This window comes from Ziziphus jujuba, chromosome 2 (assembly GCF_031755915.1).
Source record: "Ziziphus jujuba cultivar Dongzao chromosome 2, ASM3175591v1".
NCBI classification, from domain to species: Eukaryota; Viridiplantae; Streptophyta; class Magnoliopsida; order Rosales; family Rhamnaceae; genus Ziziphus; species Ziziphus jujuba.
In genome coordinates this window covers 9,747,276-9,765,203 of record NC_083380.1, presented here as the reverse complement: position 1 = coordinate 9,765,203, position 17,928 = coordinate 9,747,276, and the positions used below count along the sequence as shown (strand labels likewise).

Here is a 17,928-nt window from a genome sequence, read left to right as displayed (position 1 = left end):
ATTAAGCGTTAAGATTGAAAAAGAAAGAAAAAAAAAAACAAAAATAAAATGTATTATCACTCAAAATAAGTCAAATTAAGGTATAAGTGAAAAAAACAAACATGACATAAATGCCGTTTAATTTAAATCAAGTTTAGTGTCTGGTTCTTATTATGACTTTTCTTTTCATGTCTTTTTCTTTGGTGAACTTTTCATGTATCTTTGGACATGCGAGGGGGAGTTTGAGTTTATCAAAGCAGAGCCAGTGGATTGATTACTTTATTGATATTGTGGCCTTGGCAAGCTGGATCATAGTTGGTCTCATGTCCTAAGCTTGTGGATTAGGAAGGTGAGTAATGGTTAGTCTCATGTCCTAATCTTGTGGATTAGTAGAGGAAGGTGAGTAATGGACCAGTGGTAAGGTAAAATTGGTGTTGGAATCCTTTCAAACCTTGTAGGCAGTTAGTAGTGCCTGTTATTGGTGCTTTCCTCAAATCCAGTAATTTTTTTTTTTTTTTTTTTTGGTTTCCTTTTCGAATTTTATTTGCTTTGGCATAACAATTAGGTGGGGGAGACGTACATAGTGTTACTCGGTTAGAAGCCACAGTACCAACTTCTCAATATTTCAAACCATGGAGCTGTTAGAATAATCATGGATCATCGGGATGCATAGTATAACATCAAATTGGTAGTAGGTAATTCTATGTTAGCTTTCCTCTTAATAAGCCTTGCTTTCTTCTTACTGGTATCCAAATTCATCCTTTTCATCAATTGATTGGTGAATGTGTTTATTGCAATTTATAATGTGATGTTAGATATAAGAAAGGCAGCTGTATGGAGTACTCTTGGCATGACACTTCTTAAAACTGGTCATCTGGAGGTGCAATTTCTTCATCTTTGTCATTGTTCATAGTTGTAAATTTCTCTTTTATCCGCTATGATGAACTTTGCTATATTGTCTAGCGTGCTGTTATGGTTTTGTCATCTTTGCTGGCTGTTGCCCCTGACAACTACGATTGCCTTGGGCACCTTGGGACCACTCATCTTCAAAGGTAAGATTCAATAAAATATATGTTCCTTAAGATTTGATCACAGACATACTAGAATATTTCTAAACTAGGAAAGAATATCTGAATGTGGTGGCGATAATGAAATGGGACAAGGTTGAGTATGTTATTAAAACATTTTTGGGGAGAACTTGGAGACATCTGGAAATCAAATGGATAATATACTGCTTTACCTTTGAGGCACGAGAACATTATATGAAATAAGATTTTTGGGGTTTTTTTTTTTTTTTTTTTTTTTTTTTTTTGGGGGGGGGGGGGGGGGGGTGGTGGGGTTGTGGCAACTATGATGAATATAAAAACCAATCGATTGTCACCGTTTAACTATGATATTTAAGGCTTTCACCATATTGATATTTTTCTCATCCAGTGTATCTGTGGAAATTTGGAACTATCAGAGAAATGTTTTCAAGATAAAATGTTGCACTTCTTTTGTGTAAATATGGACCAGTTGTTGCATGTATGCTTTTTCGGAGTTTAGTTTCATCCTTTCTAATTCTGTTTACTTATCATGTATTATGCCTTCTCCATAAATTTTTAGTTTGTGGTTGATGCAATTGTGCCAAATGTTGCTTTATCTTATTATATTGTGAACTAGTTGAAAGCCTACTTATCGTAACCCTCTTATTAATTCCTAAGTTGCCGCGGTAAAAGTGCTGGAGATGCTGCTTCCGTGGATCAGGTCTCAGCTATCAATGTTGCAGAAGAATGTTTGTTATCATCATTAAAATCAGATTCCAAGGCAGCATCTACATGGGCTAATCTTGCTAATGCATGTTCTATTAGTGGTGATCATAGGAGCTCAAGCAAGTGCTTGGAGAAGGTGCTCATGGTGCTTCATGTTATATGATTCTCATTTTCTTCCTGTGGTTATTATTTTATCTGCAAAAATGTGTTTGATAACTTCATTAGGGAGATAATACTGTTAATGCCCTTTTTTTGGTTATTCCAATCTTAGCTAGCTAGGACAACCCTGTATTTTGGAATTAAGACCAATTTAGATTAGTCAAGCATGTGTGAACTATTTTCAGGCAAGTGAATACAATGATTTCCAAATCAAATATTCCCCCACAAATTACATTAATTATTAGTTTTTTTATTTTTTTTCTTTTTATGTCATCTAGGAAAAATGTTTAAAACGAATGTCGCATCATTCAATTATTTGGGAAGAAGAAGGTGGCCCAAATTGGAGTATATTGGGATTCGTTTTCATGCATATGTGTATGCAGTTTCTTTTCCACAACGAAATTCTAAATACACCACAACAAATTTGCACTTTCTTCCCCATTTATATATAAATCCAATTTTATAATTATTAAATTCTAAAATATGTCGTCATATATATATATATATATATTTATTTTTTGGAGGTGAAGAAGAAGAAGAAGATGAAGAAGTAAGCCTCTATGGCTCTCTTACACCTGAAGCTTCCTCTTTCCTTTCCTTTCATTCCCAATCGCTTTATACAACACCATTCCTCTAAAACTTTCCTCTTTCTACACTCCAAGACCCCCAGACTTCTCTCTTTCTGCACAGCTCCTCCCACTTCTCAGTCTACTTCTTCTGCTTCCCCTATTTTCCTCCCGTATCTCCAAGAAGATGAAAACGATGTTGTAAATGATGATAATGATGATGAACAAGAGGACCCAGAAGCAGTTGAAGAAGTGGAACTAGAAGACGACGACTCAGAACCAGAAGACCCATTTATCAGATTCTTCAAGTCTCGCTCTTCAACCCAAGACCCTCAACTAGAAGGCAGACTCTCCTTCCAGACGAACCGTCGCTCTTCTTGGCATCTCGCTAGAGATACCGAATTTGTAGACGATAAAGAAGAAGCTGTAACGGAGTCCGATGTGGAAGAAGAATTGCTTGGTGAAAAAGCAGAATTGGGTTCGGTCAGTATTGATTCAGAAGCATTATCTGTGGGCACAGTTGGAGAAATTTTGCAAATTGCTAGGAATTTGCCGCAGAATCTGACTTTGGGGGAGTCACTGGGAGGTTTCGAAGGAAGGGTCAGTGAGAAAGAGGGTGTGGAGGTGTTAAGGTTGATGGGTCAGGAAGGTCTATTCATGGGTTGCTTGTATTTCTTTGAATGGATGGGTTTGCAGGAACGTTCTCTTGTCACTCCTCAGGCTTATTCTGTTTTGTTTGCATTGTTGGGGAGAGCTGGAATGGGCGACAAATTGATGGTTTTGTTCATGAATTTGCCACCCAAAAAGGAATTTCGAGATGTTCGTGTTTATAATGCTGCAATTTCTGGCCTCATGTGCTCTCAAAGGTATCAAATTTTAGTAGTTAATGATGTTCATTCTCAGTCAATCTAATATAATGTTTTCATTTTGAGAAACCTTGTCGGTTTGTTCGCTTATTAAGAAGACCATGAGAATCTTGAAATGTTTTTATGCTCTGTCATCGATAACATAAAGAAAGATGTTTTCTATTTGTATAGGCAATGCTTGCAAAGCGTGTTGATTCTTGTTGATGCTGAATATTTATGTCTATGAACTCCTTTTTTTTTTTTTTTTTTTTGGCTTTTTTTAAGGTATGATGATGCTTGGAAGGTTTATGAGGCAATGGAAGCAAACAATATCCATCCAGATCATGTGACATGTTCAATTTTGATTACTATGATGAGAAAAACTGGCCTTAGTGCAAAAGAGGCTTGGGAGTTCTTTGAGAAAATGAACAGGAAAGGTGTTGAATGGAGTCCAGAAGTTTTGGGGTCTATTGTAAAATCGTTCTGTGACGAGGGACTGAAGAGTGAAGCCCTTATCATCCAGATAGAAATGGCAAAGAAAGGAGTCTTTCCAAATGCCATTGTGTATAATACTCTAATGGATGCTTTTTGTAAATCCAACCAAATCGAGGAAGCTGAAGGTCTCTTTGCCGAGATGAAATCTAAAGGGATTAAACCGACGTCTGCTAGCTTTAATGTACTAATGGATGCATACAGTAGAAGAATGCAGCCTGAGATTGTCGAGAAGCTACTGGTGGAAATGCAGGATATGGGCTTGGATCCAAATGCTAAGTCATTTACATGCCTCATTAGTGCATATGCAAGGCAGAAGAAGAGCGATATGGCTGCAGATGCATTTTTAAGGATGAAGAAAGTTGGCATAGCTCCAACTTCACATTCGTATACAGCTCTTATCCATGCTTATTCAGTTAGTGGATGGCATGAAAAAGCTTATATAGCATTTGAGAACATGCAAAGGGAAAGATTAAAGCCATCCATAGAAACATACACTGCTCTACTGGATGCATTTAGGCGTGCTGGTGACACACAGACATTAATGAAAATTTGGAAAATGATGATCAAAGAGAAGATTCAAGGGACTAGGGTGACATTCAACACTCTTCTGGATGGATTTTCTAAACAAGGTTGCTATACTGAAGCAAGAGATGTCATTTCTGAATTTGGGAAGATTGGATTGCAGCCAACAGTGATGACATACAATATGCTGATGAACGCATATGCTCGTGGAGGACAACACTCAAAGTTGCCACAGCTTTTGAAAGAGATGGCAACTCTCAGTCTAAAACCAGATTCTATTACGTATTCAACCATGATCTATGCTTATGTTCGTGTTCGCGATTTCAAGAGAGCATTTTTCTATCACAAGAAAATGGTGAAAAGTGGGCAGGTACCAGATGCCAAGTCTTATCAGAAGCTTAGAGCCATTTTGGATGTAAAAGCTGCAGGAAAGAATAAGAATGATAAAAGAGCTATACTTGGTATAGTTAACAGCAAAATGGGTTTGGTAAAAGTTAAGAGAAAGAAAGATGAATTTTGGAAGAACAGGAAAAAGCGTGTGAGAACTGGTAAATATGCTTCAAATGACAGTCATACTGCTAATAACTGAGTTTGGCAATACCACCAGGTTTAGTTTTACCAGCATCAGCGTTATTGCATGAATTTCTATTCGGTTTTTTTATGCAGTACCATGCCCTTCAAAACTACCGTAAGTGGTTATCTTTTTTCAGTTGTCAATCTGAAAAATATAACATCTGGCTTCAGATCATTAAAAGCCAACATGAGCATATTTATCTCTGATCCCTCATCATTGAAGAAGTTTGACTTCATCCAATTCATGCCAGTTTCCAAGAAGTGAATCAGGTAGTTTCCTATTGTTTATACCTTGATGTACGTGGGAAATTCCTTAATTTCCTGAATTCCTTGCATAACAACCTTTAATCTGTATCCGAATACTTTATATGAAAAGTTTCAGCTTTACTTGTTCTTAATCTCTAAAGCATCATTTTTTTCCCACTTTAATATCTTGTCGATCAATTTATTAACAATTCTAATCCATTGATACCTTGTTTGAAAGATATCCTTAGACATACGACAACTTTATTCTTTTAAAACATCTGTAATTTGTAATTAAATATGCCTCCAAAATGATTCCCACCACAGGCGGTTTTATTGTATTCTTTTATCTTTCCCTTTTTTCTAATATATTACTGTATTTTGCTTTTTTTTTTTAATTGTTTAATATTCTGGCTTAAGATTCATCCGTAGTTGTTAAACCTTATCTAAATATCATTATCCATTTGAAACCATATGTCACACACTCATAGTTTCTTTGAGTGAATAAATTGCACGTTATCTATGTCCTTTTTCAAACTATTGGTTTTGAATTATTATATCAACTCCTTTGTCTTTTGCTTGACCTCATCCATTTATCTCCACAGCCATGTTTCTCTTTTTATATTCCAAAATTCATTTTTTTCTGGTTTGTTTCTGTATCAAATCATCAAAGAAGGTGATTATCAAAGAAGGTGATTAAGTCATATTACTTTAGATTATGTTTTATTTCATTTACTTCATAAATATTTTAGAAGAAATTTGAGTGGATTACTTAGACTGATCTGCAAAATGGATAATATTTGTCAAAATTGGATGGTATTTGTCAGATAAACTATCATTTTTCATAAATATTATATGTTTCTTTTATTTTCAAAAGAAAACATGATTTGGCATGTCAAGTATTAATTCAAAATTCATGGGTATCTCATGCTTTGGGCAAGGGTCACTTGCGGTTTTGGCCTTTCTATTAAAAGAGTAGCCAAATAGTTTAGCAAATAAAGATGATGCTGAGATTATATTTGGCATTATATATGCCACTTATTTTCAGGATTTATGATATAAAATTACATACACAGTAAAAATTTGCAAACATTAAAATCTAAAATAAGTATATTTCCACTGTTTTATACGTTTTCCCCCGACTCTTAATTTAAAGATATCATAAAATAATTCGAATTTATCAATATTTATGGTGTACTAAATAATTTGTACTGTTATTTCATAGATTTTTATTCCTCATTTAATTCCAAATTTACTAACTTCACAATTTCTATTCTTTCTTTTAAACAAAATGTGAGAATTTATGATTCCCATACAAATTAGCTTTCAAAATTACATTTTTAATTTAGCAATTGTAGTCTTTTAAAAAAATATAATTGTTTGCAATTCATCGATAAAATTATATAAAATAGAAATTAAAAAAGGGTGGATGTGATAATAAAAAAATTTAAAAGTAGACAGGACGATATAAAAATTTGGATTATTACCCGCTATTAGTCCTTGAACTATGCTCATATCCACACTTTAGTTTTTTATTTTTTTTTTACATTTTGATCCCTAAGCTTTAGTTTTTCTTTAATTTTGCTTTTTAAAACTATTTTTAGTCTAATTTTTACTAATTTCAACATGTACAATGCAATTTATGCAATATGCAGAGGTTTTATGGGGTTGCTTAACTTCGTAATTTTATTGTTTTCATATTATATTAGATGCACAAGTACATTAAAACTATTAAAAATTAGATTAAAAATAGTTTGAAATGAATATTTTACTTAGACCATCTTAGTTTTGCTATAGTTGTAATTAATTCATGCTTTTCAAAAATCATTATTAACCTTCTATCTATTAGCTTTTGCCACTTAAATATTATAATTGTATTTTTATAATATTATTCAATTACAAAATACTAATTTTTAATATTTAACTATTAAAATTAATTGATAAATAAATATATTTTCATAAATATAAAAAAAATATAAAGAGGTTAATAATAATTTTTCAAAAATATAAATCTAAATATAATTATGGTAAAATCAAAAAAGTTTAAATAAAATTTGCCCTAATTTGAAAAATCAAATATAACAAAAATTGAAATTTAAAAACCAAAATGTCTAAAAAAAAAAAAAAACAAAAGAAAATTCTAGAACCAAAATGCAAATATGATTATAATTAACCATTTAGTGACTAAAAATGCTAATAATCCCAAAAATTTAACCAAAAAGATAACCATAGTATCATACCTTAATTTAACTTCGTGTATTGTCATCACTTGGTTACATGGTTATATGTTTTATTTAAACTTAAAATCTCAAAACCTTCAGCGTTAATATGTTAGTAATAAGCATGGATTCTTACTAACTTTTTTAGATTATACATGGATTCCATTTCATTTATGATAGGCACAGCAATAATAAATATAATTTTTTTAGTCTAATTATAGATCATAATCTTAAAAAAAAAACAAAAAGAAGAATTTATACGAATAACTTAAAAAAAAAAAATTAAAGACAACAAATAGACCTTTTTTTTTTTTTTTTAGCATGTGATAACAAATAGACTGAAAAAAAAAAATAGACACATTATCCATTGGCTATTATTGTGCGAAAAATAATTAGGAATTATAAATAACAAAACAAAATATTATTCTCCAAGGAACAATTAGAGAGAAAAGGATTAGAAAAGACAAAAAAAAAACAAAAAAACAAAAAAAAAGGGCATTCTGGTAAATTCGATAATAGCGGAGAGAAAAACCCTAAAACCGGTTAGGGAGCCGGGTGGGGCCAAAAGACAGGGAAGGAGCATGGGCATGGCTTTAGCGCAAAGGCCACGTGGACACACAAAGTGATAATACGCCCAAACACCCCCCGATGACGTGTACCCGTAACCGTAGCCTCCATATAAATACCCCTCTCTGCCACCCCTCTATTTTTCATACTCATCCATTTCTCACCGTCTCGCTCTCTCTCTCTTTTTCTCTCTTTCTCGCTCTTCAGACCGATTGAGACATATACACAGAGATTCGGATCCACATCTTTGCGGTTATCCGGACCTTCTGATCTAGGGCTTTGTTTTTTCTCTTATAATTTTTTCTAATCTTGCTTTTGCGGTTTATCGGATCCTCTTCCGCTTCTCTATTTGTTTTTTACTTTCTTAGTTTTCGGTGGAGTGGTTTTCGGAGCTCCGATTTGAAGATCCGACAGCTTCTCCTGTCTTGGCTCGAGATCCGGGCCAAGCACAGAAGAATCAGATTCGGGTTTTGGATTCATCAATAATCTTCCAGTTAGTCCATACAGGTTTCACTACTACTACTACTACTACTCTGGTTCTTTAAGCTCTGTGTGCTTTGTATTGTGTTCTTTTTTTTTTTTTTTTTTCACTGTTCTTGTACTTTTCTTCAAAACATTTTTTTTTCTTTTGTTTGTTTGGTAGTTGAGAAAATAGTAAAGGAAAAAAAAAAAAAAGAGTTGAAATCTTTATTTTCTCATACTGAGGAAATGATGGAAAGAAAAAAAAAAAAAACGCGGTTTCTGAGTGAGGTTTTGTTTGTTTCTGTTCGGGATAGAACTTGCCTGTTTTTCTCTTTCTAAGTTTATTCCACTTTCACGGTAACCAAACATTCACTCACGCGCGCGAGAACACATAAAGTTGTACTCGATTTACATTAAATGCTCTTTCAGTTTTCCACTTAAGTTATTTGGTTGATTTCGGTTAGTATTTCCTTTTGTGAGAGAAAGTGGAGTATTCAGCGTGGTTGGAATTTCTGGTATGAAAAATCGTTTGGCGCACTGTGATAATGTCAGAATTTTAAGAAATTATAGAAGAAAGTGTTTTAAGCTGTTGATATTAACGCGTCTTTTAAGGATTTTGACGTGATTTTAGTGGATTGTTGATTATCTTTGCCTTTTGTTTTCGCTGAATCTTATTTGCCTTTAATTTATATAGGATTTTCTTTATATGGCGTCACATGAGGGATTTCTCACGGATGAGCAGAGGGAAACGTTAAAAGTAGCTAGTCAAAATCTGGAGATTTTGTCATCGTCCCCAAAATCTCCTACATCTTTGCTTTCTGAGCATCATATAAAAGCTCCACCTGGTAAGGCACCAACAGCTGGTATAGCTGTGAGGCATGTACGTCGATCTCACTCGGGAAAGATAGTGCGTGTCAAGAAGGGTGAGTCTTATACTCTTGTTTGCCAGCTTGCACAGTGTTGTAAAATAATTCAATGATATATGTGATATACGATTATTGCTTGTTATAGTTTACCTAGATATGTTACATGCTTGTTCCATGCCTCAGTCTTCCTTGTACTGTCTAGAAACTTGTTGCATGTAAGCCTACCCACAGTAAATTAGGTTTTTATTTGTTTATTTATTTATTGGTATCCAATTTACGTATATTTATAGGTTCTGTTCTAATCTGTAAACTTCTTAATGAATTGAGTTAAATGCTTGAGAATATATATGTAGGTTTACTGTAATAAGTACCATTGTTGAAAAGATGATTGATGACGAGGAATTAGGTTGTCATGTTTATCTCAGATTTCACGTGTTGGTACCAGGTTATTTATGAAATATATCAGTACTGGTAATGAAGGGGTATTATTTTGTTTTTGTTTACGTAATATTATTTTGCTTTTATGTATGATTCATTATAAACTTAGTTAATTCATGCTGGCACTCATATAGCTGGATGCATTATTTTTTAAATTGTTCTAAAATTGATTCACAATTTTGTATTTGGTGTTGTGGTTATATCATATATGAAGATGCAAAATATGCATGCAACCATTAGGTTATTTGCTGGTAATATGGCGATAAAGTTGGATATCCTGTGACAATAGTTGTGAGTGGATCACAACCAGTTAAATTTTTATTTTTTATTTTTTAATCATCTCCAGGGGGTTTATGATTTTAAATTCTTTACATATTAATTTTGTGTGTTGCTGGATGGTGCTAAAGTGCATTTGAATTAGTAGTTGGTTGGTATGATGTTGACTAACTTTACCCTTTAATTTGTTTATAAAGATGGTGGTGGTGGCAAAGGAACATGGGGAAAACTGCTTGACACTGATGGTGAATCACATATTGATCGGAATGACCCAAACTATGACAGCGGCGAGGTAATTGGCTGTTTAATTGATTGATCATTTGTGCATATTCTGATTAGGTAGATGCACTATCAGCAGATTCCTTTGTGGATCTTGTACTTGTGACAAAGTAATTGTTGATTAGTGTATCAGTTTTGTTCCTTTTATCTTCTCAGCAAGAATTTGTTGGTTAATTATGCTACTTTCCTTTTATCTCTTCAACAGGAACCATATCAGCTTGTTGGGTCAACTGTCTCAGATCCTCTAGATGAATATAAGAAAGCGGTGGTCTCCATAATTGAGGAATACTTCAGCACAGGTGATGTTGACTTTGCTGCATCAGACCTCAGAGAACTTGGCTCAAGTGAATATCGTCCATACTTTATTAAGCGGCTAGTTTCCTCAGCAATGGACAGGCATGACAAAGAGAAGGAAATGGCTTCAGTTTTGCTTTCTGCTTTATATGCTGATGTTATTAGTCCCTCCCAGATCAGAGATGGATTTTTCATGCTTCTTGAATCTGTTGATGACCTTGTAGTGGACATATTGGATGCTGTTGACATACTTGCATTGTTTCTTGCTCGTGCCGTGGTTGATGACATTCTACCTCCAGCTTTCCTGATCAGGGCAAAGAAAGCACTCCCAGAATCTTCTAAGGGATTTCAGGCAATTGAAACCGCTGAGAAGAGGTATCTCTCGGCCCCACATCATGCAGAACTGGTAGAGAGAAGGTGGGGTGGTAGCACTCACATTACTGTTGAGGAAGTTAAGAAAAAGATTGCTGATTTGTTGAGGGAATATGTGGAAAGTGGAGATGCATTTGAAGCCTGTAGTTGCATAAGGCAGTTAGGAGTTTCCTTCTTTCATCATGAGGTGGTGAAGAGAGCTTTGGTTCTTGCCATGGAGATAAGAACAGCCGAACCCCTAATATTTAAGCTATTAAAGGAAGCATACGAGGAAGGTCTCATAAGTTCCAGTCAAATGGCAAAGGGGTTTTCTCGGTTGGAAGAGAGCCTTGATGACCTTGCTCTTGACATTCCATCTGCAAAAACTTTGTTCAACTCCCTGGTCCCCAAGGCAATATCTGAAGGATGGCTTGATGCTTCATATATGGAAGAAGATGAAGGGATTAGGCAGTACAAGAAAGAGGCTATGACCATCATTCATGAATATTTTCTTTCAGATGACATTCCTGAACTCATCCGAAGCCTTGAAGATCTTGGGGTACCTGAACATAACCCGATATTTTTAAAGAAGCTTATCACCCTTGCAATGGACAGGAAGAATCGTGAAAAGGAAATGGCTTCTGTTCTGCTCTCTGCTCTCCATATTGAGATCTTCTCGACCGAAGACATTGTGAATGGGTTTGTCATGCTTTTAGAATCTGCAGATGATACAGCCTTGGATATTTTAGATGCTTCAAACGAGCTTGCTTTTTTCCTAGCTAGGGCTGTGATTGATGATGTATTAGCTCCCCTGAATCTGGAAGAAATTGGGAGCAAGTTGTCACCAGATTGCAGTGGGAGTGAGACTGTTCGGATGGCTCGCACCCTGATTGCTGCTCGACATGCTGGTGAGAGGATCCTGAGATGTTGGGGAGGTGGGACTGGTTGGGCTGTGGAGGACGCCAAGGACAAGATAATGAAGCTGTTAGAGGAGTATGAAAGTGGCGGTGTCGTGAATGAAGCTTGCCAGTGTATTCGCGATCTGGGAATGCCTTTCTTTAACCATGAGGTTGTGAAGAAGGCATTAATAATGGCCATGGAGAAGAAGAATGATAGGATGCTGGATCTGCTGCAGGTTTGCTTCAGTGAAGGCCTAATCACAATCACCCAATTGACCAAAGGCTTCACCCGGATCAAAGATAGCCTAGATGACCTAGCACTTGACATTCCAACTGCGAGGGAGAAATTTAGTTTCTATGTTGATTACGCCCAGAAGAACGGGTGGCTCTTGCCATCATTTGGGTCGTCCGCCGCCGTAGATGTTTCGGTGACACAAGGTGCAGCAGCTTCTTGAGGAGAACATATATTTAGGATTGTTTCTCTCATTGTATGTTGTTGGCCAATGACCTATTTGTACTGTTTAAAAAGGAAAATGCTGTTTTCTGCACTCTGAAGGTGGTGGGTAGGTATTGGGATATTTGGCTTCTTCCTTCCTGGTGTTCCTCTTGTTCTTCTCTTAGTGGTCAATCTGATAGGAGCGTCTTATGATCCCTCAATAGCCAATGTATAAAGTTGGTTCTTTTTTCTGCTTCCATTGTCAGCTTTTTTTTCTTTTTTTTTTTTTTGTTTTTAGGCCCAGATTTTCATTGTTAAGTATGTTAGGCTTTTAATATAATGCTATGCTCTTTACGTGAAATATTCAATGTAGGACGATATCCTTTATTACTACTATCTTCTGACATCCCCTGAGGATTTAGGCTTTTTATTAACAAAGTTTATTCACAAAAAAAGATTTCGTTTGATCTTGCCATTGTACTATTGTATTACCAGTATGTTGCTTCCCTGTTCGTTTTTAAAATTTTGATTGTTATTTCTATTTTACGAATATGGCTGATATAGGGAAAAAAAAAATTTTATAATATGCATAAAATGCGTTGATCTCGCCGAACAGCACGACTCAAAATGAAGCCGCTAGGTGAAGTGGGTTTAGTTACAATTTGCGTTTAAGTGAGCAGTACTATGAAAAAGAAAGAAAATATGACAGATCTAAAGGGCATGAAAATTATTATTGTTGTAGTACGTGCAGTAATTCCAGTGTCATTACCAAATGGATTTCCAAGAGTACTGGAATAGAGAAACGGGTGATTGGAACCCAAGTTGGGCCCATTTGAACAGAAACATTATTCCTAAGCCCAAAAATTCAAAAAGGGCTTGCAAATTTCATGGGTTTGGGCTAATGAAATGGAGGCCCACGTCACTACTAATCGACTATATGATGAAAACCGCACAAGCAATTTCGGGTCGTCGTCGTCGTTTTCTTCTTCTTCTTCTACTACTCCAACACTCTTTATCTATCAGAAATGTCGGAACAGCAAGAGCCTCAAGCGCAGTCGATGCCTCAGCCTGGAAGCATGGAGAGCTCCTTTGATAATAATAGTTCGAAAGGGATTCAGCCTCCGAAGCTTGCCGTTTTGGCTGACCTTAACGTCGATCCTCCTGAATCCGACGGCAACGATTCCGTCCAATTGCCGGCTTCAGACCTCACTAGGTTTTTTTTTTTTTTTTTTTTTCTGCTTATTTTCAGATTTTTATTTATGAAAATCGAAATTTTTTATGTATATATAGTTTTTGTGAATGTTATAGCATTTTTAGCGATCTCGGTTTCTGTTTGTTTGCTGAGAAATTGGTGGAAAGGGAAGGAAAACTAGTATTTTTAATGTCGTTTATAGTGACAAACTTTAATCACCAAAGAGTGAAAATTTCAAGAATTTTATTTTGATATACTTTCTTGGCAATATAACATAGACACAGAAAATTCGTTCTTTTTCTTTTATAAAAATTAAGAAAAAAAAAATTGTGATCAATCTAGATCAAGATTTAGACTAACTCTGGAACAGGGAAAGCAATTGTTAAGGCATTGGAAAGTTGAGAGTCAGATTGAATGGTTGTTGGTAATTGATATTGAAATGGGAGGTTGGTGTAAAATTGTAGGTTAGCAATTGATGAAAGCAGTCAAGATAAGAGCACATCAATGTGTATAGACAATGTAGACAATGATGCAGTGGAAGGTGAAGGTAAACGGATAAACAAGCTTGGGAAATGCCGATCAAGAAATAAGGTAGAGTGCCCTCTTGAGTATGGAGCTGATGCAGATGGTGATTTGCCCGTTCAAGGGGTTCCCTCATCTCGTGAGGAAAAAGTTAGCAGCCTTAAAACTGTGAGTTCAATCCTGAGTGTTGAATTTCTTCTTCTCTAATGTTTTTTTGTTCCCCTTAAATGAGCTTTTCTTGCGTTACTTTGTGTTCTTTGTGCAAAGTAACTCTTCGTGCCATTTTTCAGTTTGGAGATTTGTGTTGTCCATTTTAGTAAATATGATGTTTTTTAATATACTTCTTACTAGCTTCTTGAGTTTCTGGCATGAAATCATGATTTTGGGTTGTCTATATTACTTTTATCATTCGAGCTTTTGCTGACTATCATGTAGCTGAAATTTCTAAACGTATTTTGACGAGCTAATACTTTGGGTTTATCCTCTTTTATTCCTCCACAAACATCAGAAAATTTGTTCATATAAATGTAAGGCTACTTTCCATATGTACGTCTTCTCTGTTTGACATCTGTACTTGATGCTTATAGGCTTTAGTTCATGTCACGAGGAAGATGCCTAAAAATGCTCATGCTCATTTTGTGCTGGGCTTAATGTATCAAAGGCTGGGTCAACCATCAAAGGTAGTTTCTCTAACAACAAACTCTTAATTTTATTAATTTGTATTCTGTCAGCTTCATAAAGTTCTTGAACATTTTAGGCAGTTTTGGCTTATGAGAAGGCAGCCGAAATCTTACTCCGCCCTGAGGCAGAGATTGATAGACCAGATTTACTTTCACTGGTTCAAATCCACCATGCACAGGTGCAGTAATCTTTATAATTCTTTGATTTGGAATTTCAGTTTCCTGTTTCTTTTGACAAAAAACAAAAATCTGAGATTGACAAATAGAGTAAGAAATTATAACGGTTGCTAATTGATTGACATTCTTTATCAACTGTGTAGTGCCTCCTACTGGAAAGTTCTGGAGACAATAGTCACGATAAAGAACTTGAACCCGAAGAGCTTAAGGAAATCCTTTCAAAACTAAAGGATTCAATACAATTGGATATAAGACAGGCAGCTGTATGGAATACTCTTGGCTTGATACTTCTTAAAACTGGTCGTCTGCAGGTGCAGTTTCTTCATAGTTGTTGTTGTTCATAGTTGTTAGTTACTCTTTTATCAGCTTACATGAACTTTGCTCTATTGTCTAGAGTGCTATTACGGTTTTGTCATCTTTGTTTGCTGTGGCCCCTGACAACTATGATTGCCTTGGAAACCTTGGGACTGCTTACCTTCAAAGGTAAGGGAATCCCATGAAATATTTGTTCCTTAAGATTTGATCACACATACTAGTATATTTCTAAACCATGAAAGAATATCTGAATGTGGTGGTGATAATGAAATGGGACAGGTTTGAGTATATTACTGAAACATTTTCTTGGGAGAACTCGGAGACATCTGGGAACTCTAAAACAGATAATATACTGATTTATTTTTAAGACATAAGAACATTATAAAATAAGATTCATGGGTTTTTTTTCTTGGAAACTATGATGAATATGGAAACCAATTCATTGTCATCATTTAACCATAATATTTAAGGTTTTCACCATATTGATATTTTCTCTTACAATATATCAGTGGAAATTTGGAACTGTCAGAAAAATGTTTTCAAGAGTTGGTCCTCAAAGATCAAAATCATCCTGCAGCCTTGATCAATTATGCTGCACTTCTTTTGTGTAAATATGGATCAGTTGTTGCAGGTATGCTTTTTCTGAGTTTATCTTCATCTTTTGGAATTCTGTTGACTTATCATATATTATGCCTTCTACATAAATTTAGTTTGTGGTTGATGCAATTGAACCTATAAAAAATATGTTTGATCTTTTTATATTGTGAACTAGTAGAAGTCTACTTCATCATAACTCTCTTTCATTAACTTCTCAGGTGCTGGGGCAAGTGCTAGAGATGGTGCTTCTGTGGATCAGGTCTCAGCTATCAATGTTGCAAAAGAATGTTTGCTAGCATCATTAAAATCAGAATCCAAGGCAGCACATACATGGGCTAATCTTGCTAATGCATATTATATGGGTGGTGATCATAGGAGTTCAAGCAAGTGTTTGGAGAAGGTGCTCATGGTTCATTGCTACAGTCATTTATAGCTTATTTGTTGAGGTTGTTCATTGGTTTCCTTTTTCTTAATGGTAGTATTTACCATGGCAATAATACATAAATGGTTTTTTGTGGCACAAATTTTTTTTTTTTTTTTTTTTTTTTTTTATTTGGTGGGAAAAATAACGGAAGACAAAAATTGATGTTTTAATTTGTAGCTCTCATTTGCTTAGACTGTTTTTCCCTTTGTTAGAAGAACTGGATTAATCTGCTGTCTGTTGCTCTTGCTCTGTAGGCAGCAAAACTAGAGCCCAATTGTATGTCTACACGGTATGCTGTTGCAGTCCACCGGATCAAGGATGCCGAAAGGTCTCAAGATCCTAGTGAACAACTTTCTTGGGCCGGAAATGAAATGGCTTCAGTAATAAGAGATGGTGATCCTGCTCAAATTGAGCTTTCAACAGCATGGGCAGGAGTTGCAATGGCTCACAAGGTCCAACATGAGATAGCTGCAGCATTTGAAACAGAACAGAACATGCTGCTGGACATCGAAGATCGTGCTGTCCACAGTTTGAAGCAGGTTTAGTAACCGCCTTCCCTCACCTCTAATACATAACATAAATAGGTTATTATAATAATAATTACTTATCATAATTTTGAATTTAATCACTTTTGTCATTCCCCTTTTAGTGACAATTTCATGCGCTTTTCTTCTAGAATTTGTCTCCATGTGTTAAAATTTTGATAATAATACTAAGGTTGTGCCTCATTTATATAGTAGTGTCCCCTTGATCTTAGCAAAGCAGAGTATGCCCCTTGGTGTAGGTAATGGACTTAAATATTACAGCGTAGAGAGTAGTTTTCCCTGTTTTTAGGAAGTGGAAAATATTGATGTCAGCCTTTCTAATGTAATAAATATTGTGCTGCATTAATAATCTTCCCTTTTCTTGATCTCTTTTCAGGCAATAGCTGAGGATCCAGATGATGCTGTGCAGTGGCACCAACTTGGCCTTCATAGCCTTTGCACCCGTCAATTCAAAAACTCACAGAAGTATCTCAAAGCTGCAGTTGCTCGTTTTAGGGAGTGCAGTTATGCATGGTCAAATCTAGGTTTGTGCAATGTGTATGTATTTTATATTTATGTCTTATGTTTCTGGTAATATTATTGTCTCTGTGTTCATCTCCCTCTTTTTTATTCATTACTTGCTTTAATGGATTTGAAACTTCATCATCAGGTATCTCATTGCAACTCTCAGAGGAGCCATTGAAAGCCGAAGAAGTTTACAAGCTGGCCTTGTCATCAGCAACAACAGAAAATGTGCATGCTACATTTTCCAACCTCGGAAATCTATATCGCCAGCAGAAACAATATGAACGAGCCAAGGCAATGTTTACAAAGTCACTTGAACTCCGGCCAGGTTATGCTCCTGCATTTAACAATCTGGGTCTTGTATTCGTTGCCGAGGGTCAGTGGGAGGAAGCTAAGTTCTGTTTCAAGAAAGCGCTCCAAACAGATCCGTTACTAGACGCAGCAAAGTCCAACGTGATAAAAGCAACGGTGATGTCTAGATTGTGTTCTGGTGTTCCCTGACGGCTTAAAATGGATCTTATTATACAAGTGAAAGGTAGATTTTTTATTTTTTTTTCCCTTTTTATTTTTTATTTTCTCGATCATGAATATAGTGTTGTAAAAACAGTAGTATCTATACCACAAGAAATGGTAATGGGTATGCTTTTCTCTTCGATGTCCCACAGCAAGAATATGTTATATTTGTGGAAGAAAGAGTACCGTTAGTACTGTTTAAATTTCTAACAGTTGTAAGTCATAATAATTAAAAAAAA

At 35.4% G+C, this 17,928-nt stretch overlaps 3 protein-coding genes across 4 annotated transcripts; all 3 read left to right on the top strand.

The window, feature by feature from the left end:
• The first annotated feature begins 2,397 nt into the window (after positions 1 to 2,397).
• On the top strand, positions 2,398 to 5,296 carry LOC107418262 (pentatricopeptide repeat-containing protein At5g50280, chloroplastic). Its single transcript, XM_016026950.4, has 2 exons — positions 2,398 to 3,321; positions 3,586 to 5,296. The coding sequence occupies exons 1-2, from the start codon at positions 2,450 to 2,452 to the stop codon at positions 4,904 to 4,906; spliced, it is 2,193 nt and encodes a 730-aa protein (XP_015882436.3). The 5' UTR covers positions 2,398 to 2,449; the 3' UTR covers positions 4,907 to 5,296.
• Positions 5,297 to 8,057: 2,761 nt separating this feature from the next.
• On the top strand, positions 8,058 to 12,477 carry LOC107418252 (MA3 DOMAIN-CONTAINING TRANSLATION REGULATORY FACTOR 1). The gene is made up of 4 exons (XM_016026940.4): positions 8,058 to 8,426; positions 9,076 to 9,304; positions 10,159 to 10,253; positions 10,446 to 12,477. Exons 2-4 carry the CDS (start codon positions 9,088 to 9,090, stop codon positions 12,237 to 12,239), a joined length of 2,106 nt encoding a protein of 701 aa, XP_015882426.3. The 5' UTR covers positions 8,058 to 8,426; positions 9,076 to 9,087; the 3' UTR covers positions 12,240 to 12,477.
• A 500-nt stretch (positions 12,478 to 12,977) lies between these two features.
• On the top strand, positions 12,978 to 17,826 carry LOC107418253 (probable UDP-N-acetylglucosamine--peptide N-acetylglucosaminyltransferase SPINDLY). 2 transcript variants are annotated; one of them, XM_048474555.2, is made up of 11 exons: positions 12,978 to 13,433; positions 13,877 to 14,102; positions 14,522 to 14,614; positions 14,692 to 14,793; positions 14,935 to 15,102; positions 15,186 to 15,274; positions 15,616 to 15,737; positions 15,922 to 16,103; positions 16,382 to 16,666; positions 17,049 to 17,209; positions 17,322 to 17,594. In XM_048474555.2, exons 1-11 carry the CDS (start codon positions 13,246 to 13,248, stop codon positions 17,458 to 17,460), a joined length of 1,755 nt encoding a protein of 584 aa, XP_048330512.2. In that variant the 5' UTR covers positions 12,978 to 13,245; the 3' UTR covers positions 17,461 to 17,594. The 2 variants fall into 2 exon arrangements, with proteins under 2 accessions (XP_048330512.2, XP_015882427.3); XM_016026941.4 differs by having other exon boundaries at positions 13,034 to 13,433; positions 17,049 to 17,196; positions 17,322 to 17,826.
• Positions 17,827 to 17,928: the final 102 nt, after the last annotated feature.